Raw genomic sequence first — 24,369 nt, forward strand, 5'->3', positions numbered from 1 at the left:
ACTGAAGAAGAGAATAGAGAACGGCAGAGGATGACGACGTCCAGGGGAGTAACAGCGCGAGGGCACGCAGAGAAGAGGAAATGTGCTAATGACCATTAAGCGGGCTCGATGCTAAATGTTCAAACCGTGAAGGATTATAATGCCACGATTTTAATTGCCGTGATGAAGCCTGCCGTAGGTGGTGCCTCCTCGACAGTGGGCGCGCGCGCACACACAAGGGCTGAGCCCAACGCATCCGAACCACCGACCCAACCCAACCTTCACCCAGCGGCGCTGCCCCTGTCGTCGTCTTCCCGCACGCTTCCGAGCGCCGCCCTCCCCTTCTTTCCCCATCGCCTCCCTTCCACCCCCTCTCATCTCCGTCTCCCGCGCCGACGACTTAAGTAGGGTTTGGCCTTAGGGTTCAGGCAAGATGGGTGAGCGCAAAGTGCTGAACAAGTATTACCCGCCGGACTTCGACCCGTCGAAGATCCCGCGGCGGCGGCAGCCCAAGAACCAGCAGATCAAGGTGCGCATGATGCTCCCCATGAGCATCCAGTGCGGTACCTGCGGGACATACATATACAAGGGCACTAAGTTCAACTCCAGAAAGGAGGACGTCGTCGGAGAGGTAGGCCTCATACTCGCCCTCGACCTAGTTACAAGCACGGTCGCTAATTGAAATCTCTGTGGGCACTGATTGGTGCTGCAGTGGCCATATGAAAAAAATATATTATGGCTGGCCTTTGCTCGTTCGGATCAGACCCAAATGCGCTAGGAGCAGATTGTTGGATCCCTCGCTATTGTTAGGCATAGGTGATACATATCTGTTCCTGATAGTTTTATGCTGCTAAGCAAATATTAAGCCACCCACCACATTGCACGGCTTTTCCATATTGAAGTCATCGTCTTAGCTGTTGGTCTGCTGTATGTTTTGTTGATGTTGTCTTCCACAATCGAGCTGTATACTAACAGAAACGAAACGGGTGCCTGAGAGCTGCCTGTGATTGTGCAATCTTGATACCAAGAGTTCGGTTTTAGGTCATACATTGGTTGTTAATGATCCAACCAACAACAGGGTATCTAGTATTCTACATACATGGGTTGTGGACAATCATTATTAGGGTGGTCTGGTGGATAAATAAAAGGGGCTAAGTACCATTGCTTGCTTCAGCAGTATAAGCAAATAGAGCAGATGAGGTATCATAAGTGCCAGTAAAACACTTCTTGGCTTAACAAAAATATTGCTATAACTATAATCTGTTTGAATGGACCATATGCTAACTCTGAGACAACAAATGGCAGAAATAAGAGCCGGTAGAATTAACATGGTAGCAGCACTGCAGTACAATGAAGATGCAACATATAATTTGTGATCCTTGTTGTATAAATTCTCTAGATAATCACAAAAAGGAGTTCGAAAATTAGACTCTAGTCCTAGACTAAAAACACTTATATTTTTACAAACATACTTGTCGTCCACCAACATAGTTATTAAGGCGTCGTTAAAGCGACGTTTAAGCATCGCTTTAGCGATAAGGCGGAGCTCCAGGGTAAGGCGTCGCTGTCGCCTTACTCGCCGGTGTAAGGCGTCCGCTTTAGGATAGGGCGTCGCCTTCAGGGCGTAAGGCGATGGACAATGGACGCCTTAGCCCTGGGTAGGGTTGGGGAAGGGGTAAAGGAGGAGGTGAGGTCACATGGTTTAGTTTGGGATACAGAGGAGCTGTCGACTGGGAACCTTTGGTGGTGGCGGTGGCTCTCCCGCGGCGACTACTGGCTCCCGCTGCCCTCCGGTGGCGCGCGGCGCACCTGTTGGGGCCTGGGCCGTTTATGGTCCACTGGAAGGGAGAGGAGAGCGGGAGGCACGCAAGGAAGGTCGCTAGAGCCGCTCCTGTGTGTCGAGCGTGAGTGGGGGAGGGAAGATCGGTGGCGGCTGGAATCTGGGTTTGTGCCTTTGCGGCTGATGCGCCTTGCTGGAGAAGTGAAAAAATTTAGGGTAAATAAACGTATGGCGTGGGTTTGTGCCGAATTGATGGGCTTCTAGATGGGACACAAGACAAAAGTCCATACCATTTTCCCCTTTCTTTTTCCATTTCTTTTTTGTTTCTAACATCTGTTCATAGTTTATAACTCAAAAATGTTAAATCCTTTGAGTTTTGTATTAGGTATCTCCCTTTAGAGTGTTCATGCCCTAATTTATACTCCCTCTGTCTCAAAATAAAATTTGTTTTAGGGATTTATTGGATTCACACCATTGGCGAAGCTAGAGTAAAATAGAGGAGGGTGCAAATATCTTAAGGGTGCATGGTAATAACCGGTAGGGGTGCATATATGGTAAAAATCTGGTCTAAATCACTAGTTTTGTAAAATTTCGCGGGTGCATATGCACCCCCTAGCTTCACCCCTGATTCGCACAATACTTGATGTATGTGTTTTGTATATGTGTCGAGATTCATCTTCATCCATTTGAAGATAGACATATAAATCAAGAGCTAAAATGACTACTATTTTGAAACGGAGGGAGTATTATATATTTCTATAAATGCTTCATCTTTTTACTATCTTTATATATGAGTAAGGCGTTGCCTCGCCTTATGCCTTTCTGCTTAAAAGTTAAAAAGGGCCCCGCTCGTCTTAACTCGCCTTATTGCCTTAATAACTATGTCCACCAATATACATAAAAAGGGCATACCCAGTGTCAGAGGCTCCCACATGAGTGGGGTTGGGGGAAGGGATAAACCGAGGCAAGCATTCTCCTGCAAACGAGGAGAGGCTGCTTCAAACCCACGACCTGGTGACTCAGCCAGATAGCTCTCACCACTGCACTAGGCCAATATACATGATTACATGAAATCTGAACAAAAGCTGGCATCCACATCAAACTCCCAATGGTCTGCAAGCTACATGGCCTGTCTTTTGTATTTATTCTACCATTCTAGAGTAGTTTGTGGATTTTACTTATGTTGGTTTATATTAGATTTTTTTGTCAGCCCCGCGTCATTTATCTAAAAGTGTTCTTCCTGCTTATCTAGGTTGTCTGTTGTCCAGTGTTGATAGCTTCACCTTTTGCATCCTATGCCTTTGTAGAGCAAAAGATTCTGCTATCTTGGCATTAAAGTTGCTTAGAGACATCCGTTCTTTGTGTTCTGCACTTGCATCTCTTCATTTAGCTAAACACAATAGCCTTTTCATAGACATCTTTGTGCTTTTCAATTTACAACCATGGTTTTAGTTTATTTTTCACAATTCAATGGCCTGGCATAATGTTTTATTTGATTGTCTTCTGTCTTGGAACTGTGGAATTTCATATCCGTCTGCTGTCTTGGCCTGACATAGTGTTTTGTTTACTGATTGTATGCTAACCCATGCTAATGCTATTCCCTTCTTTTGTGTGCAGACATACTTGGGAATACAAATATTTAGGTTTTACTTCAAATGCACTAAATGCTCTGCTGAGATCACATTCAAAACGGACCCTCAGAATTCTGACTACACAGTGGAATCGGGGGCTAGTCGCAATTTTGAACCATGGCGTGCACAGGACGAGGTAAGTGATTTTGGGGCATATTTGAAGGATAAATTCCATGCTCCAAGCATATAATCTTCAATTTGATCACCATGTTGCACATTCTTTTCTTCAGGCAGCAGACAAAGAAAAGATTAAACGAGATGCTGAGGAGATGGGTGATGCAATGAAAGCGTTGGAAAATAGAGCAATGGATTCAAAGCAGGATATGGACATCCTTGCAGCTTTGGAAGAGATGCGGTCCATGAAGGTTGGATCTAGTTCTAGACCACTAGCTTTTGTAGAGTTCTTATTTCATGGCATTTTGCTGATTACTAATATTGTTTTCTGTGCTGTCTACAGTCTAGACATGCTGGTGTCTCTGTTGACCAGATGCTTGAAATTTTGAAGCGTTCAGCACACGAGAAGGTTAGACCTTAAAAACATTGTTTGCTTTATCATGTTTTAATAAATGTCTGAAATAAATTATTCCATCCTTTTGTTATTTAGAATAACTTTATCGCAACAATGTAGTTTCCTATCGCAACAATGTAGTTTCCTACGTCTCACTGTTAACATTGATATTCTTTATACAATGACAGGAGGAAAAAGCAATTGCAGAGCTTGATGAAGAAGATGAGGAACTTATAAAATCAATCACTTTCCGAGTAATTCTCTATCTCTGCATCACAATGCCGATTACTGCAGTCATGCATAACTTCTGCATGGAGGGTGTTGCCTTTTGAAACTGCACCCTTTTATTGTTTACAATTAAAGTGTCTCCCTTTAATTTGTGATCCTATTGTTTAATGCAGAACTCTGGATTCTATGTAAAGCGGATAGAAGATGACGACGACGATGATGATGAGGATTTGGCTCCTGGCCAATCAAGTAGAACAATAAAGGTACGTGCAGATGTGCTGTATTCCTTCCCTTTTGTTTGTTTTTGCTGCTATTTTGTGTTGATGTTTATATCGATACATTTTCATGAATATAGTTTACAATTAGGAGTATTTGGATGAACCATTTTGTTTATAGTTAAACTAAATACAATTGTTTAATCCACTTGGTTATTAGTTTACAAACTATGGGTCTAACTTGGATTTTGGAGCTTGAGCTATGCCAAACTGGGCCCTGTACCATTAATTTACACTTAATTACCTGTAACCTCAAAACATTGTTTTACCATTCCATACATCACATATGTTCTATTATCACCAATGGTGAAATACCCTTTCTTGCAGTTTTTCACTTAGTTTTTTAAGCTATGAGAATTTAACATATTAGATTTTGAATCCGGCACATGTCCTGTGTAAGGTTTCTATGATATCTAGTTTTCTTTAGGATGAGGGGACTGTTAGAGCTAAAAAAAAGGTAAAGACCCTTCGAACATAGATACGCTAATAAGACTAAAATTTGTTGTTTAGCAATGCACGAATTTTCAAATTGTAACCGGTGGGTGCATTTGGATCACTTGCTCTCGCCTTGCTGGGCAAGAAGCTGGAAATGCAGTATGTTTGGTTCCTTTACTCGCCTTCCATGTTACCTGTGCTAGGGATGTTTTCCCTTGCTAGCTTGGGAGAGCTGATTTTGCATGCCTGCTCTGGCAAGGCTAGCCTTGCTGGGCGAGGTGAGCAAATCTGGCAACTGAACCTAACGGCCCATACAAATGAATTGTTGCTACTGTGGAGTAGCCAAGTAGCTATCACCATACCATTCTTCATATGAAAAATATTATGCACCTCAGTTATGAACTCTTAGTCAATATTGTTTCTTGCCCTAAATGTATATTTTCATATGAAATGTCTTCAGTTTGTTTGTTTGATTGGCTAATATTTTGTACTTTTTTGCAGATCAATGAATCTTCTGAATCTGTGACTAAGCCAACAGATGTTTTAAGCAAAAATAACGGATCAGAGGTTGCCAATAAAGAAGGTAAGCACTAATAAGAATTTTTTTGTGTTACTACATCAGTCTACATGAAGCGCATAAAATCTCCCATATCCATAGTTATTAAGGCGGTAAGGCGACATAAGACGATCGATCCTCTTTTTATCTTTTAGGCGGTAGAGCGTAAGATGAGGTGACTCCTTAATTATATAGATAAGTATAAAAATTAGACTAAATATTAGTTATAATCACTAATACGAGCAGCTTAGTAGGCCCATTTCAGCCTAGTAAAATAGAAAAAAAGGAAAAGGAAAGAAGCCTATCCCAACAATTTTAGGGTCAAGTCACCTCCCTCACGGCAGATTCTCCCTCCCTCTCCTTCACAACAGCCGCCAGCTCTCCTTCCCCGCCAGCAGCCAGCTTCTCCCTCCGCTCTCCTTTCCCGCCAGCAGCCAGCTTCTCCCTCCCCGCAACTCTCTTTCCCTGCAAACCTCACCACAGCCGCCATGCGCCGCAACCCGTGCGTTGCCGCCGCCTTGACCCCCGTGCCACCGCCGCCTCTTCCCCTCGCCTCACTCTCGTGGGCAAGGCGACAGGATGCCTTGCCTCTCCTGGTCGCCTTACTGCTTAAGCATCTCTTTAGCGACACCTTAATAACTATGCCCATATCACAGAATTTTATTCTGTATTTCTACTAAATGCAGAATTGAATCTGGGATACATTATACATCTATTATTTACTGTTACATTATGGTTTCATTATACTGTCAAATTAGTGTTAACACGAGAACTTTAGGTACAGGGTTTTAATTTTCTTTTTGGGGAACTGTAAACTGTTACCATTTTACACATTTAACTTGGTAGTGTCTTATTATGAATTTTGACAGTTTGTCCATGGCAATGATCATTCCAAGTTTTCAAAATATATAAAACCTTCATATTTTGCATTTTACAATGAATTTATCTGTGATGTTCTCTATTGCCTGGTTAAAAATAATCATCTTTTTTTTTTCACGAAATTTTCTCTCCATATTCTTGTTCTCTTGCCCCCTATATATGTAGATTTGCGACATATTTTCATGTGTAAACTTACTGTTGGGCTTGGGCATGTTTTGTAGGGAGCAAGAGCTGGATGCCCAAATTTATTGTGAAACCGAAGTCTGCAAGCGCAGATTCTCATAAGAGACAGAAGATTGAATCCACGGCTGTCCAAGACACCGGGAAAGGCCAAGATGATGAACAAAAAAGTGAACCTGCGAAGCAAACCAATGTTCTCCAGTCCCTCTGCCAGAACTACGATAGTGATGATAGTGAATGAATGAGGACACCGCCCTCTTGAAGCCATAACAGTCCTGGTTGCCAATGCTGTATTATACCAGAGGATGTTAACACATGTAGTTCCCCAAACCACTGGCATTGTGCCATCATGGCACATGATATTTATCACAAATCTCTGATTGTCAATGGGCCAACTACAAGTATTGGCTCTTACAAATATGGGCTATCCAGATAGAGCTGCGTTATTGGATAAAATGATAGTTGCAGAAAGTCAGATCTGCGGTTTGTACATCAAACAGCCATACACAAGCTTGTTTATGCAGCATCACTGAATTAATCATTGTTTGTTTGAAGTGTGTGATATTTACTTGCTTTTGCTTGTGAAAATTCAATGAAATGTCAAAATGCAGATGAAGTGTGGTTGTTTGGTTTTCTCGTCCTAGTTGTGTTAAAAACTTGTACAAAAAACTAATATATATTTAGATCCTTGGGCTCACATTAACAAACAGAAGCCATGATCTAAATCAGGTCTGTTAGGAAACAAATACACAAATACAGTTGGTTCGACCCCACCAGTTTGCAAATCAGGTCCACCCACAACCAACGTCAGTTAGGAAACAAATACAGTTTGCAAATCAGGTCCACCCACAACCAACGTCAGTTAGGAAACAAATACTCATACGTACCCCACCTTCAATCCCGGCGTAGGCTTCCTAAACAACCGCCACGACGCCTCCTCGTTTCCTCCGCAGACTCCACGCTTTCCATTTCTTCTCTGCGTCTAGGCGACTAGGAGGCGAGCGAAGCTTTCTTCGGCGTGCAACAGAATCTTCTCCAGCAGCGAGATTCGACGGCGCGCCGAATAGGGCATTTTGTCATCACCCACCTCAAGCTACGGAGTCGGCCGACAGTTCCATCGCAGGTAAGTTTTTTCGGTCCGCCGCTCCTCTCATCGCTAGTGTGAATTCCTGGCTGGTGTCGTCGCTCGCAGATTTCTCCTTTCATAGTATCTAAACCGATCCATTTCACAGTTTATCCGCATTGGGGTTTTCAAAGGTGTTCACTGGCATTGCAAGCGACCTCGTGCAATCCGCCATTTTTCATGTAGCATCTTTCAGTGACCTAATCTGTTCATAGGATTCGAAGGCATGCCCAGTTACGAGTTTTTACATCTGTTATTGTTGCAACCGAGCTATCTAGGGTTTAGATTGCAATCTAAAATTATGTTCTAATATCTTGTATGGTATCCATAACATTAAACCCCAAACAACGGATAGCGGAACCCTAAATTATGTTCGATGTGCAATTATTATGCATATTTTATTTTTAATTAATTGGAAACAAACATACATAATGGTACACATTTAGATGGCTTAGGCAAAATCTTGCAATATTTATGCGGATTACGTTCACATTTATGATACTAATTAATTTAAAGAGACTCATATTAGGAATGCATAAATGTATTATACACGTAGGTAGTTGGATGACGTTTGCACTTATGCTAATTACTTAACAGAGACTCACATTCATCTCTTAATTTTTTATATAGTTATGACAAAATATGTTCGCTGTTATGCTGATTACGTATGTAGTTATGACAATAATTATTTACATAGATGGACATTAGTTTTGATGCCCTCGTAATATATGCTAACATGTGGATGTAGTTATATTCAATTCAATGTTTTTTGGAATAGTTAATGAATGTATCAATACAATTCATACAATGTCAGGTTTTTATATATAACATTTGTGTGGTTGTTTCATAATATATGTTTTAAAGGTGTAATATATCTCAAATATTGTACATATCATTTATGCAGATTTAACATTGTGCAGAAGTTAGATTCAGAATGAAATTTGTTGACCATCCTCCCTCCAATCCAAAGAAAATAACAATCGAATCAAGTCAGGAAGTATTCACTTTTGAAATGCCCCGCTCTGGGAATAATGCCAACAATCTGAGACAGTCGATTGTTCCAGATGTTGATTCCCCAAAGCAAATGAAGCAACTTTATGTTAGACGTAATACAAAGCGGTCTGCAGGATGAGGGAAAAAAGAACCTGACGTAAGTGAAAACATAGATAATGATGGTGATTTCATACCTGCCCCAAGAAGAATTGGTATGTCAGATTTGATGAGAAACCAACGTCTCCTTAGCGACAATCGCCACATAGACCTGTTATTTATCATTCACCAAATCTGCCAAAGCAAAAAAACATTGTTGAAGATGCAACTATCAAGCAAACAACTGTGGTGAAGAATAGAAACAAAAAGAAAACCAAAGGCAGAAGAACACATGTTGGTGACAACAACATCTAATTTTATTACTATTGCAACAATTATTTTATGGCTACTTAATCATGTTGGGTCAGTTAACTACATGTTGTTAATTGGTATTATATGTGGTCTTCATTTAATATTTATGAATCAAAATCATACGTGTTGTTTTTATGCCTTTTTCAGCTTAGCATCATGCATTATTGGGATCGATCATTTTTTATTATATTTGTTTACATGTTTCTATATGTTTTCACACAGAAACTGAACATCCGGTGCATCACGTATGATGTCATATTGTTTATATGGATAATGAATGACCGTCAACACGAGATTGTAGCGAGGAAATGCTTCCAAAGTATACTGGAAATGTCAACAGATGGCCTTGTTGTTGGATTGTTAACAAATGTATCCAGTTGACATGACCATACAGCCTGGCCCAGGAAAGGAGCTGAAGATAACAAAGGAGACTGTTCGCCTAATTCTTGGTTTGCCGAGTGCTGGAGGGGGGAAACCGTTTATGGATTGGTACGGAGAAGTTGATGCTGCTGGCAGGCTTAGGAAAGAACTCAAAATATCGAAGGGTGAGTTTGATATTGCCACCCTACATGAAATAATTATCACGGGTCGTGATGATGATCTAACCATTAGGTGTTTCTTCCTTATTTTATTCAACCAGTTGTTGTTCCCGACTTCTTCATGGTCAATCTCCAACAACGAAGTTCTAATGACAGAAGACATGGACCGGCTCCTAGACATCTATTGGTGCCAGTTAGTATTTAACAATTTGTGTGAGGTTGCTGCAAAATGGCATAAAAGGAACACTAATCATGTCACCGCTACGATATATGGGTGCTCCATAGTCATTGTGGTAATTCCTGTGACTATTATGTTCATATTCGTAAAATGTAATTAGGCTAACTTTTCAGATAAATTTTTTTTCGTTGATATCTGTTATTTGTTTGTAAATTTCTCAGATATATTATCTAGACCATCTCCATCACGAGGTAGCTCCAGAGAACAAATATGGCACTCCACGTATTAAATACTTTGATAAAGAGACAATTGATTCACTGACCAAGGCTGACATGAGGAAGCCTCGTCATGCTGGCGAAACGTATGGTCATTGTCATGTAAGTTCATTCCCATATTCAAAAGCAGATTCTTTTATGCAATTTATGCACCCATTTTTTATGTTTTGTTACTGTTTGATTAGTAACTACGTGTGTTTGTTACTGTTTGATTAGTTCCGTAACAGGACAGACACATGGTATGTTGCTGCTTCTGAACGACCAGCAAATGATACGTTCCATATTCATGTTCCTCGCATGAAGGACTTGATCTCTAGCAAGGTTATTTGCCTTCCGCCGCCATACCGCTCTAGTTTTGACTCTTTGTTGAAAGCTCATGACAAAGAGGTTGACAAGTACTATGCAACGCTTGAACGGGCTCACCGCAAATTAGTATCAAAGCAGCTCCAGCTAGCTGAGACGTTCGCATACATGATTGATGATGTCGTTCGACTCCGGTCACAGTTTCAAGGTTCCCAACAACAAGACACTCAAATAGGTGATTGAGTTTTTTTGTATGTTTTGGTTATGTACATAGCAACTTCGGTACAATAATTACACTATAAATAGGGACATGTGCACCAGCAATTGCATGTCTACATGTAAAATTTATATATAATACACAAAATTACTAATTTACGCACATACTAGTAACAATTTATGCATTACTATACATCTCAAACATCACCTATGAAAGAACTTATAGATAATCTCTACTATCCTATAAGGGTCCAAGGAGGGCGTCCACCACTCACCATGCCCCCGCTCCCGTCATCCCCGCCGAGATGCCAGCCCAGGATGCTCGCGCCCCATCCTCCCCGACATCCTTTGCGCCGTCGTTCTCGCCCCCGCGCCCCTCCATTCTCGCCTTGACGCCCTGCCTCCGCGTCCACCGGCCCTGCGCAGGTCTGTGAGCGCCCCCGCCCCATCCCGATTCGTGACCGCTGCCCCTCCCCTTCTTCCCCCCATACCACGTCTTCAGATCTGCAACTTCTGCACGCCGACGCCGAGGTCCCCGTCGGGGCGCTGATCAACGAGGCGGAGCTTCCCCCGCCCCCGCCCGCCATTCCCGCGCTAGGAAAGGAGTCCGCCCGCCCCCGCCCGCCATCCCCGAGCGAGGAAAGGAGTCCACCCACCCCCGCGACGCCGCGATGCCCGTGCTTCTCTCCGCGACGTCGCGATGCCCGCACAGCAAGGGCGTTCCCCCACCCCGACGCCCCCCGCCTCACCATGCCCTCGGCTCGCCGCGCGATCCATGCCCCCAGCCCGGCTGCAGCGATCCCAGCTTCCCCTACTACCTCAAGGTCGGTATCCCCAATTCCCCATTCCTTCTCCTCCGTCTGCGACATGCCCCATTCCATACCTGGCGGTGACGGCATTCACCGCGCCCCCTTCCCCGGCAGCCGAGATGTCGCGCGAGGCGTCACAGTGATCCCGCCCCCGCCAGCTCCACCCGTGATGCCATGGTGAGGGCCTTGTGGCTCGGTGGCCGCGCGGCCGCCGCAGCGAGGTGGTGCACCTGCCGGCGCGCCACCGTCGCCCTCTGCGTGGCCAACCTCGTCGCCACGCTGCTCGTGACCCGCGCGCTCTACGCTCCCGGCTCCTTCGCATTTGCACCCAAACGTACTCTCTTTCTCTCTCTCGTCAGCTCACTGTTAGTCCATGTGATTGTTCTGAACAAATTAATCCACCGATTAAGTTCGTGCCTGTGGCTTTAGGCGGGGAGCTGAAGTATTCCAGGGAGCACATGAGGTGGGTGGATGAGTCGATCTGGATTCGCCGCGCAGCTGAGCCCGTCGAGCTCATTGAAGCGGTAATAGCTGTCCTACAGAGCTCTTGTGTCTGGAATTCAATTTGTTCAGATGTTCCATTGAAGCGGTGATCTGAAGCTTTTGAGACATTGGGTTTTGGCCTCTGGTGCGAGAAGGTGAAGAAGCTGCGAAGGCATTCGCGAGGGAAGAGAAGACACGAAAAGGGCTGCCGCTGGAGCTGAAGCAGAAAGTTTCACTGGAGACTCTGCAGATACTGCACGATTTGGGGGAAGGTTCTAATACCACGGAACAACAAGGTTTGTATGTCAGCACCCAGGGATAACATATGAGTTTGTTTTCGCTTACTTCTTTGTAAGGCGTATTTTGGAATAAGCGTGAACTGTAATGAGATGTTTACTAACCTAAAATAAAATATTTTCCCTTCGTTTTTCTAATATATGCCAGAAGCTATAGAAGCATGGCGTGTTGGGAAGCTTAGGGACATGAGAAGTACATCTTCTAAGAATTTATCAAATTTTGGCCTCTTTCAGTGAAGATTCAAGTACGGGAGCTTACTTGAAGTTGCTATGATGACATATTTATACTTTTTTGTTAACAATTATAATGCCATCTGGTGATATTTAGGGATGTTAAAGCGAGCCTTGGAGTTTAACTGGCAAATGCTATTGGAGGACATTGGTCTTTGGATACCTCCCACTATATGGTAAAATCATATGGATTGGATCTGAGATTTAAGTTCGACTTGTACTCACTTGCTGGCAAGGAAAGTGCAAGTGTGTACACTTCTTGGTACGTTGGTGTTTGGAGTTCATTTTATTGTGTAATGAAATAACTGAATCCTTTTAGAATGCTCCGTCTCATGTCTTATTTTCCTGAAAAACCACTAATGGTCCTTTCCTTTCATTTAATTTCTCTCAAACAGAGATTATGTGTTTTTTGGGAGGAGACATTAACAACTTGGGATGTGTGAAGTCACTGAAATTTTGCTCTCTTAATAAACTCCTAAAGTTGTTTCTAACTGATCCTTGAATCATAAGTTCAAGTTCCAGATTTTACATGGCTACAACAGATATAAACCTTCGTAGTAATTTTATTGGCCTTCTTCCAAGGCATAGAGCCTTCAGTTATGAACTGCTACAATAAGTTCAAAGGTCTTTTTGATATGACTTCATAGAATGCAGAAGGAAAAAAATTTCTCTACCATTAGCTCCTGGCGAAACCATTTAGATTAGTAAAGATGTAATTTTCAATTGTAACTCCTTAAACTCCTTGTATATATTTCCTTTAATTAGTTCCAGTAGGGGTATCCACCCCTCCTGTTTCATAAAAAAAAATTATTGGCCTTCTATTTTGATTGAGTAATCCACAGTTTCCACATTTTACTTGAGTGAAATACTGAAGGGTCATGTTGAATCCACAGTGCCATTGCCCTCTAACCACATGATTTACATGTGTACTAATTTGCAAATGTCACAAGAGTCATTTTTTGGAAGTTACTCTCAGTTGATCATCTTGCAGCAAAATTCAGATCATAGTGAAACATGGGCATTTGATCTATAAATTAACGTCATATTGCACTAGGGTAGCCCCTCCTTGGCTCCTTATATGATTATATATAGTATGATGGCACATGCCAGTGTTCTTTGCAATAAAGTTAGGTTTCAGTGGTATTAAATCACAATTTTTTGTCTCAAGTCATAACTTCATCTGAACCTTCCTTAGATATTATAAAACTTAGAAATGAATTTCACTTATGCTACTTGATAAGTTTCTTTTTTTATATATGATGAATCATTTTTATGCTCTTTGGATCTCTGTTTTCTTCTATCTTTTTCTGGTTTTGTTTACGTATTAACTGCATCTTGTATTTACTCTCACCTATTCAATTCTGTTTTTGACGAAATAGGTATCTCAACGATGTGGACTACTATGGCGGGTTCGAGCAAGATGAGCTGGATGAGCTGTTTGAGGCGATGCAATCAAACTACAAGGCCTGGTGCTTAGGTTTTGCACCCCTGTGTGTTGGAGGAGATATGGAATCAGTGGCAGTTCAGGAGTTTAGCAGGACACTCTTCAATATACGTCCGGACATTGCACTTAATGTTGCCCAGACGATCTTCCAGAGCGATGTGCGCAGCCTCCTCCGGCACGTTAGTGTCCCATGCCACATTGTTCAGAGCACCAAGGATCTCGCGGTGCCAGTTGTGGTGTCTGAGTACCTGCACAGGCACCTTGGTGGCGACTCCATCGTGGAGGTGATGCCGTCTGAAGGCCATCTTCCCCAGCTTAGCTCTCCAGACATCGTAACCCCTGTCTTACTCCGGCACATCCAGCATGACATCGCAGTCTAGGTTGGCCAGCCGTTCCAAAAAGACAATGTGGAAATTGTAGCATATATATATATATATGACCATGTAATCTATTGTTCGTCTAATGTAGGATACGAGAAATTTGCTGTTTTGCCACTCTCAAATTTGGCTGCCTGTTATTATGCCATCCCGTGTCTATGACTGGTGGGACCATCTGTGTCTATGATTTGTGGGTCCGATGGCATAATGGCGAAGCCCACAAATGATAATGGCAAAATTGCAAATGGCTCGTAGGATACCGTGTTGGATGCTCTGACATCTTAAGTCCTTGAGAAGCTCTTCATGTCATTTGTGTTTTTTCCATGAAACCGAAACTACTACCAGTATATGTTGGTGTCGATGATCATTTTCGGCTGTAGGGTTTGCTTATATATGTGTTTCTCTTCATTCTCCTGTGACATGCTTCCCATCTACAATAGTTTAAACTATATTTTGTATAATCCCCATGAGTCGTATTTTCCAGATGTTCGGACCCAAACAATGTTTCAGTTGCTGGATACAGGCTTTGTGGGCCTTATATTTTCTTGTTTCAGTGAAGATGCTCAAAAGGTATGAATGCTTATAAACTCCATTTGAATAACATATTCATATCCTGTTTAAAATACAAGTATCATTTATTAGTACTGCTTAACTTGATTTTGTTATCCACACAGGTTGGAAAAATCCAAGTGACTGCCTTTCAGTCAGAGGGTGGACAACACCATGCCCTTCCTCTTGCCATTGCTCCAGTTATTGACCTTGATTCATCCCTTAGTTCATCAGATAATGCACTCACTTCACATTCTGCATTGGTTGAAGGCATGGAACAGGACACAGGGGATTCCAGGGCCTCAAAGCATAACAAGGTTTAGTTCAATACCACATGTACTTACAACATTTATTTCATGGTCTTTTCTGGCATATATGTATTCTATGTACGATTCAAGAAACTGTGCATATTTTGCTCGCTAGAAGGAGAATGCCTAAAACCATAAATTATGCTGGAAAGTTTGGGGAGATTTAGTGTACAACATATCGTCCAAGTCATAAGTCATAACACTTAGTTAATTGATAGCTGGTTGTCAAATTAAATATGTTCCGGTCTGTTGTAAGCATTATGTTTAGTTTTTCTTTGGTTTGTAACTATTTTATAGATATAGAAGTTGGTTCCAGCTTTAAACAGTGACCCACGTTAATCAGTTAAGTAGTTGTGCTGTTTGTGTCCTGAAGCTCCAGACAGACTCTCTTCTACTTAAATGATCTGGTTCAGTTTGATTAATTAAGAAGCATCTTCAGAGTGCTTGGATGGCACTACCACTCGAAAACTATTCACTGCTGATTAAGAAAATTTTAACTGTAAGCTTAAAAAATAGATTAGTGAAATGTTTTTTTATCTTGTCATATTTTATATTCTGATTTCACCCGCTTGATTGGATGCCCACCATCGCATTAGAATAATTAATTTCCTCCATGGTTAGTTTTTTATTGCTCCATTTCAATTGGTTTGGTAAAATCGTAAATCATATTGCTAATAACTACTTAACATCATTTCATACTAGGTGAGTGCCCGTCCGTTTATATGTTTCATACAAATTTTTTACTACCGTAGCAACGCACGGGCACTCAACTAGTAATGACTATAAGTTTGCAACACCTTTTTTTTGAATTTTGCAGAACAACCTACCCAGTCTGATGCCAACATTCCCAATGACCTGCACACGGGTGCAGCTGATGATGTGATGCCGGAAGCAAATACGCAATCTGAAAATTTTGAGGTGCACACAGATGACCTTAATGCAACTGATCACTGCAGTGATAAGATGCACAGCATGTCTGAAGACATCTCTATCAAAATCGATCAAGCTCATGTTCCTATGCTGCCCGACTCACCTATCAAACCCAAGGTGTATGACCAATTTTTTTATTACACTCTGTCAATATGCACAAGTTACCATTATTACATCCTAAAATACATGTCTTACTTTTCCAAAAATCACGAATACCCAATGGAAGCCGACGGTGACCTAGTATCGACCATCAATAAGATAGTTGATCTGCTTGGCCAAGACAAAGTTCAAGAGACATACAAAGATTGTAGCCCACAATTTGAACTGGGGTTTCTCTACTAAACTTTTTGATCAAAACTAGTTGAACCGGTCCCAGGACAGTTCAACCGATCACTAGGTCTTCTACCCAGTCTGACCTGGCAGACTGTCTGTCAGCTGACACCAGGGTGGTTGTGGGCCGGTTCAATCGGCGTTAGGTCAATTTGACCAGTCTGTCCAGCAGTCTGCCAATCAGACTGGCTGACAGACTAACAGTTAGCCAGAGTGGTTGAACCGGTCCTCCACAAAAAAATTGAGCCCAACAGCTCTTTTTGAGGAGTGTCTATAAATACCCCTCACATCTCTCTCCTCATAACTATTGGTCGCCTACACACTTATTGCTCACCTAACTTGAAACAAATGCACTCCCTCTCTACCTCTCACACCCGATCTAGCTCTCAAATCAAATCGATTGAAGGAGCCCCTTTGGTGTAAGGTTTGTGCTTGTGCTTTCGGATTTGGTTTTCCTCTCCCCTCTCATTCTCATCCCTTGAGATTGTTGCAAACACCTCTTGTGCGATATTGTTGTTCTTGAAACCCTAGGATTTCTAGACGGATTGAGGTTGCTTGGGAGTCTCCAAATTTGTGGACGACCCCAATAAGTTTGTATTCACCACTCTTGTGAGGAAGTTTGAGAAAAGAATCCCTTGACCTCGGTGGTCGGGTTGTGGAGGATTAGGGTTGAAAAAGATTCGACCTTTTGTGGCTCCTCAACGGGAGTAGGGCAACTTTGTGGTGTGGCCGAACCTCGGGATAAAATATTGTGTCTTGTGTTCTTGCTTGATATGTGATTGTGATTTTAATTTGGTAAGATAGACATGTAGGTTTATTCGCCGTGTGGATCTTGTGGTGAATTAACTCCCGTATTTCTCATCATCCACACTTAGTTTATCCCTTGTGTTTTCCATTATAAGAGATCCATATTATATTTCCGCGTAATTCATAGTCTAGATTTATTCTACCAGTTGGAATGGTTCCGAGTAGTTCAATTTGTCTTTATAGCAGTTGAACTGACCTGCACCAGTTGAACTGTAGATTTAGCATTATCTCGAAGTTTGTTATGATAATTTTCAGGTTTAGTCTATTCACCCCTCTAGTCTACTTTAAATTATATATGGAGAACGTATATTTTCTATTTTACACACTTTTATTGTTTAATGACTATTTAATAAGCATAGCCTAGGTAAATAACAGTAATGCATGATACAATGCATGATTTTTTTCATGCAACTCAAGAATGCAATGATTAGCTTACCATAAAACTTTGATCACAATTTGATCATAAAACATACCGTTATAAATTAATTAAAAAATATAGATCTATAACTACAACATTAGTTTTGTACTAAATCATAGTATCACACTACATAATATGTTCAATGTGTGAATATTCTCAAGTGAAGTTTTAAAAAATTAGTTTTTTTATTTTATCATTTTATATAATTTAGTATAACTTTTAAATATTATGTCAAAACAAATATAAAAGAAAAAAGAAAAAGCATCGCGGGAAACAGTTATGGGATCATGTTACCGGTTTTAAGAGATGAGTAAAAAAGCTGCATCCAATTTTATAATGAAGAAAAAAGATTGATTTTTATAATAGTTAAGAGAGGCAAGATGTATATTTTCCTTTTTACTGCATCTGTGAATTTGTAAACCCTCTCGATATGCAAATTCTCCCTGAGCCAGACCAATTCGACCGTGAACTGGCCCGAGTGAAGTCCACGCATCCGTCTCTTCCCGCTCCGGCCCATTGCCCATTCCGTTCACAAATTCACTTCTCTCTCTCTCCGTCGAGATGCTTCGTGGCTCCGCCGCCCTCCTCCGCCGCCTCGCCCCTCGTATCTCGGGCGGTGGCTGCGGAAACACGACTCACCGGCGCCTTCTTCCTCCCATCGCCCCCTTCCTCCGCGCCCGCTTCTTGTCTGCCCCGACTACCTCTTCACCGCCTTCTTCGTCTTCAGCTGCCTGCCACGAGGAGGATGCGGAGGACAGAGACCTCCCCGAGATCTCCAATGGTGATGCAGGTGCCCGGCTCAGCATCTCCGTCGACCGCTCCGGGCTCTACAACCCCACAGGTCCGCTCCGTCCGCCTCTTCTCTTTCACGAGCACTGGTGTCTGGGTTTCGGGTTTCTGATTATCTGATAATAGGTGTTGTTGTGTCAAAATGCGGCAGAGCACTCGCACGAGCCGTCGTCGGAATCCGAGCTCGTCAAGCACATCAAGAGCATCATAAAGGTGCCAGCTTCTGTTTCTATGTTAATCACTGTTGCTCGCGTTGGGGAAATGTTAATTGTCCATTTCGATGTGATTGTGGTGGCGTTAGTTTCGGAGTGGGCCAATCAGCATAGCTGAATACATGGAGGAGGTGCTGACGAACCCACAGTCAGGATTCTACATCAACCGTGACGTGTTTGGGGAATCAGGGGATTTCATCACCTCGCCAGAGGTCAGCCAGATGTTTGGAGAGGTAAAACTGGTGCTCACTAATCAATTGCTTTGTCAACACTAGTGTGAAGAACATTGCACTGTGCTGTATTTAGTTATTTAATCACGATCCAGTAATGAACTCTAGGTTTCAAGTATAGCGTTGCAGCCATAAGATGTGCTCTCTTTTTTTCAAACTAACAAGGCATTAATGAGATTCATGAACCGATTGTGCTGCTATTGAATTTATTTGGCACAGATGATTGGTGTATGGGCAATGTGCCTCTGGGAGCAAATGGGAAAGCCAGCGAAGGTGAATCTGATTGAGCTTGGCCCAGGACGAGGAACACTCTTGGCTGATTTACTTAGGGTGTGTTTTATTGCTAGCGTCTGTTATGTATTTAAGTTACACTGTGTTGTTCTTACTTCTTAGTGGATGTCTTATTTGAACAGGGATCGGCCAAGTTTGCTAACTTCACCAAGGCACTGAGCATTAACTTAGTTGAGTGCAGCCCTACATTGCAAAAAATCCAGTATAATACTCTGAAATGTGAAGATGAACATGTTGGTGATGGCAAGAGAACAGTTAGCAAGATTTGTGGAGCCCCTGTTTGTTGGCATGCCTCCCTCGAACAGGTTCCCTCAGGATGTATGAGGCTCTTTTCATTTCTAAGTTCTAACTGGTTCTTTCACCTTCAACCTTTTGGTTTTGAATTAATGATCTCTACAGAAGTTGATATTATCAGAAACACTTGTGTAATTGACTTTTACACCACCATTCATCTTAATGTATATTGGGCAAAAATTTCGAGACAATTTTCCTAATGAGATTAGTGACACTTTTAGGGTCTTTAATCAGAGTCAGTCAATTCCCTAGCTATAGTTAATATGAAAAATCCTAGGTATTCAAACATGCTCGGACACTCACACCTATTTTATTGGCTTATGGAATCTCTGAATCTGCCATCATGTATGAAAAGGAGCAGCAGTATTGGTTTATAAAACTGCGGTTTACTTTTCTAAGGAGGACCAACAATAACAGCTATTTGCCTCAACTTACTGTTAACAAATCCAGTAATGATGGGAGTAATCTTAACCCACTCCTGTAGTTGTAGGTAAAGGTAAAATTGAGATTACACAAGTGTTGGTACACCTTGTCACTGGTCTAAAGCATCCACCTTACCATTGCTGATCGGCTAGTTTATGTTTCTAATATTTGTAACCATCTTATTATATGCAGCACCAACCATAATCATTGCACATGAATTCTATGATGCCTTACCAATCCATCAGTTTCAGGTTTGTTCCCATGATTAAGTTCTTATTGTGGTTATCCATCACCAACTGAGTTTATAGCCATTGCACTGAATAATCTCCCTCTCCTTCTCTCTCCCCCTCCCTCCCTCCCTGTACAGAAAGCATCACGTGGATGGTGCGAAAAGATGGTGGATATTGCAGAAGATTCTTTGTAAGCTTTACAGGCTATGTTTATGTAATTGTAACCGTAAGGAAACGTGTAATGCTTACTTTGCAGCAGGTTTCGGTTTGTTTTGTCTCCCCATCCCACAGCCTCTTTAATCTACCTCGCCAAGCGTTGTGGTTGGGCTAGCTCCGAGGAGCTTGAGAAGATTGAGCACATTGAAGTCTGCCCCAAAGCAATGGAGCTTACCGAACAAATTGCAGATAGAATTAGTTCGGACGGCGGAGGCGCTCTTATTATTGACTATGGAAAAAATGGAATAGTGTCCGATAGTCTCCAGGTTTGGATTTTAAATCAGTTCATTCATTGTGCCAAAAGTAAATTCAAAATGTTGCCTGTTTGGTACTACTGCAACATATATTCTTGAAGCTGGAAGCTAGTCTTTGTTGATTTCGTAGGCACATGCTCTATACAATCAGACAAAAAAAAAAGATATGTTGCTGTTGTTCTGAATATTTTAGAATACTTACTATGCGTACATGGAAAGAGTAGATTTGAGTGCATTAGTAAATGATCAAAGTTGTGATTTTACTAGATTGTGTAAATATAGTGCATTAGTAAATGATCAAAGTTGTGCTTTGAGGACTGTTGATTCAAAAAGCAGTACTTTTTTTAGACTGGAAAGAGTAGTAGCGAAATCCAAGGTCCTGAACTTATGCATTGTTTAGCACACAGAGAGCTAACCTCACGGAGTTTTTTGGTTGACATATCTTTCATGATACCGGATGAATGGTCTGGGAACTAAGCAAACTATAATGAATAAATACAGGCCATCCGCAAACACAAGTTTGTGGACATATTAGACGATCCTGGCTCCGCTGATTTGAGTGCCTACGTTGATTTTGCTTCGATCAAGCGCTCCGCCGAGGAAGCTTCAGGTATGCACTGGCGTTATTACTCTACTTTTTGCTGGTATCAACAGTTACTTACACGAGAATTTTTTTTTTCTCGTAACTTGCGCAGACGATATCTCGGTCCATGGGCCAATGACGCAGTCCCAGTTCCTGGGTTCTCTCGGCATCAACTTCAGGGTAGAAGCTCTCCTGCAGAACTGCACCGAGGAGCAGGCGGAATCATTGCGGACGGGCTACTGGCGACTGGTTGGAGACGGGGAAGCCCCGTTCTGGGAAGGCCCCGAGGACCAGGCGGCACCTGTTGGAATGGGCACCAGGTACTTGGCCATGGCCATTGTCAACAAGAAGCAGGGCACGCCCATTCCGTTCGAGTGAGGGTCCGGCTCGGGCATAGCTTTCCCCGTTCTGTTGGAATGTAGCAGCGTTGTCGAGGGGTTTTGATGATCAGATCAGCCAATTCTTCTCTGCTTTTTCTCATGTACACGCAAAACATGGTCTCGTTATTTTGTGACGGACGGAAGGAGGGTACCTACTCGACTGAAACAGCTCATAATTGTGTCCTATGCCATTACAATCGCAATGTTCCTCTCCTGTCGAAATGGGCCTCTGCACGCTATTATTCGAGACGTGCAGCCCCTGAGAAAGAAGCGTGCGTCTGTTGGCCACTTGGCCTGCAGAGTCAGCCTGTTTAGATGGTACAGTACTGCACTACATGATGATGATGCTTTATAAATAGTAGCTTGTCTAATACTCCATTCGTTTCGTTTTAGTTGTCGCTGAATAGTGCAAAATTGAATTATGCAGCGACAACTAAAAAACTGAGGGAGTATTCTCCTTATATGCTTCATGTTTACTTATAGCTCCCTCCTCTGTTCTGAAGAAGATGGATATTTATAGGAAGAGATTACTGTGGTATGGAGGAAGTAATAATAAAAAATATCATCTGGTGAATTGGGTTATAGGAAGAGATTACTGTGGTATGGAGAAAGTAATAATAAAAAATATCATCTGGTGAATTGGGACTCTGTCCACTACTAAAGATAGTGGGGGCCTTCATCTTAAATCTAAGATGCATGAATGTTAGCCTTTTAACTAAATGGTTGTTGAAGCTTGAAAATGATGAGGGTCTTTGACAAACGTTAGTTAAAAAGAAATACATGAAGGGTAAACCCTTATGTGTTTTTTTTTTTTTTAAAAGCAAGGAGAAGTTCTGGAGGGGTGTCCTTGACATTAAGGATGTACATTGCACCAACAGAAAAATGATTATTGGAAATGGATGCTCTACTAGTTTCTGGTGTGACACTTGGTGTGGTGATACCCCCTTCTTAATGAAATATAACCGACTTTTTGAGTTATCTCTTAATAAAGAGATAAATGTGAATTGAGCTCTGAGCTCGGACTGTAATTCCTTAACCTTTAGAAGGAGGTTATTTGGAGATGGGGCTAAACAGTTGGAAGAATTGGAAAAAAAAGTTATGAATTGTACTGTCTTATGGACAGGGATGATAAGCCTTCTTGGTTGCTAGATAAGAAAGGATTTTCAGTGAAGTCGATGTACAAAAGCTACAAAAATAATATGACCAAAGCTCCATATTGGTTTATATGAAAATCTAAAATTCCTCAGATAATCAGAGTTTTTCTATGGCTGATTTTAAAAGACAAGATTTTATCCAAAGAAAACTTGAAAAAAGGAAATGGCAAGAGAATGTAAACTGTGATTGGTGTGGCTGCCTTGAAACAACTAAGCACATATTTTATGATTGCCAGGTAGCCACTTTCACCTGAAAAGTGATTCAAATGGCCTTAACGTCTTTATCGCTTCCCAAAAATTCAAACGATTGTTGTTTTAATAGCATCAATCCTGTTAATTCTGCTAACATTCCATTTCTTTGTTGTTTTTTATTGGACTCTTGGGCCATTCTCCAGAAAGAAACAACAAGATCTTGAATGAAGGAAGCTCCCTTATCAGAAGAATTGCTAAAGAGATTTTCAACTGAAGCTTCGGTCTGTGGATAAACGTCTATGTAATTAAGATTAGGTGAGGGCTGCTTGTTCCTGCTGTCAGATACACGCTCCAGCTTTTACTGTCTTTTTGGCTTCCATGGGCATTTTTGATCTGGATGTTGGTTTAGTTGGGGCCTTACCAAAAACTGTTGATAACTGTCGGTTTTTTCTGTGGACTTAGTTTATCTGTGTTGCTAGCTGCTTGTTTAGAATCCCGTGATCCAAAATGCTTCTGGATAGGTTTGATTCTGTTGGTGGCTATGAGACCTAATAATTAGTAGTTGGTAGACTTAGATTATGTTAAACTTTGTTCCTATATTTTAATAAAATAGGGGGGGGGATCCTCTTTCTGTTAAAAAAATGATGATGATGGCATCTGCTTCGGAGCTTTGCCTCCAAGGGGACAATAGATTAGCATTCGCGTAAACCAAGTAAGCAACCGGTTCAAGTCAACCGGTCAAAAATGCGTGTACTAAATACTTTCAGGTATGCTAATTTCCGGTCAGTTAAGTATTTATTCGATACCAACTACGCATACTCTGACATGGTGGTACCAAAGCCGCCGCCGTCAAACAAAACAGCAAAAGAAAATACCCGTATCGCGTAGACTTTGATGGGAAAACCCGGTAGTCTTTCGGCCGTCTATTACCGACGAATCACTGGGCAGCTTGGTAATACATGGAGCCTACCCAAGCCACCACCGGTGCAGGCCTGTCCGCTTGGCATGTGCGTGTAGACTGTAGTACACCAACTAGCAAGTCGGCGGCCCTTTTTCTCTTCACGAACGTGTCTTAGCTGGATAGAGCCCTCAACGTAAAACAATTACACATTCACATTCACGAGCGACATTTACAATCATAGACCACATTCACATTCGTATAATTCAACATCAATCCACATTCGTAAAATATGGAACGTGACACTGTATATGACACTGTTTGATACTGTTTGTCGGATGAAATTTAAAATAGAGAATGAGATAGGGGATGAGATAGTGAAGTTGCTGAAGGCAGCCTAATATGCTTCTAAATAGACCTGAAAGTGTGGGACGGACTACTTGGAGCTGACACATTACGACACGAAAATAAGAGAACAAAGAATGACACGAAGGAAAACGGGCCAGTTCAACATGGCCCGAATGGTCGGCAAGAAGTGAGGCACAATTTAGATAACTAACGTTTAAATGGTTATTTCATGCTCCAATATTTTTTATATTTTCACAAAAGTAATAGAAAAATATTGATTTTTCCTTCTAATATAATTTTTTAGTCTATAACAAAGTTATAAATATTTTGAAGATATCATATATATAAGTCTTTTTTTTGCCGTGTTTAGACGGGACGGCAGCCTGAAGACGATGCTACTGTAGTGA

At 41.8% G+C, this 24,369-nt stretch overlaps 2 protein-coding genes and 1 pseudogene across 3 annotated transcripts; all 3 read left to right on the forward strand.

Annotated features, from left to right (window-relative positions):
• Nucleotides 1-277: 277 nt before the first annotated feature.
• On the forward strand, nt 278-7,014 carry LOC100381597 (uncharacterized). The gene is made up of 8 exons (NM_001365884.1): nt 278-610; nt 3,377-3,526; nt 3,621-3,755; nt 3,848-3,913; nt 4,087-4,152; nt 4,300-4,389; nt 5,338-5,419; nt 6,493-7,014. Exons 1-8 carry the CDS (start codon nt 413-415, stop codon nt 6,690-6,692), a joined length of 987 nt encoding a protein of 328 aa, NP_001352813.1. The 5' UTR covers nt 278-412; the 3' UTR covers nt 6,693-7,014.
• Nucleotides 7,015-11,469: 4,455 nt separating this feature from the next.
• Nucleotides 11,470-14,167, forward strand: LOC103636039 (uncharacterized; annotated as a pseudogene).
• Nucleotides 14,168-17,926: 3,759 nt separating this feature from the next.
• LOC100273691 (putative ACR family protein) lies at nt 17,927-21,684 on the forward strand. Of its 2 annotated transcripts, none has more exons than NM_001148103.1 (10): nt 17,927-18,309; nt 18,409-18,470; nt 18,559-18,702; nt 18,919-19,029; nt 19,113-19,308; nt 19,900-19,958; nt 20,075-20,127; nt 20,197-20,419; nt 20,909-21,017; nt 21,103-21,571. In NM_001148103.1, the coding sequence occupies exons 1-10, from the start codon at nt 18,030-18,032 to the stop codon at nt 21,366-21,368; spliced, it is 1,503 nt and encodes a 500-aa protein (NP_001141575.1). In that variant the 5' UTR covers nt 17,927-18,029; the 3' UTR covers nt 21,369-21,571. The 2 variants fall into 2 exon arrangements, with proteins under 2 accessions (NP_001141575.1, XP_008654595.2); XM_008656373.3 differs by having other exon boundaries at nt 17,929-18,309; nt 18,384-18,470; nt 21,103-21,684.
• The last annotated feature ends 2,685 nt before the right edge of the window (nt 21,685-24,369 follow it).

The sequence above is a fragment of the Zea mays genome, chromosome 8, assembly GCF_902167145.1.
Source record: "Zea mays cultivar B73 chromosome 8, Zm-B73-REFERENCE-NAM-5.0, whole genome shotgun sequence".
NCBI classification, from domain to species: domain Eukaryota; kingdom Viridiplantae; phylum Streptophyta; class Magnoliopsida; order Poales; family Poaceae; genus Zea; species Zea mays.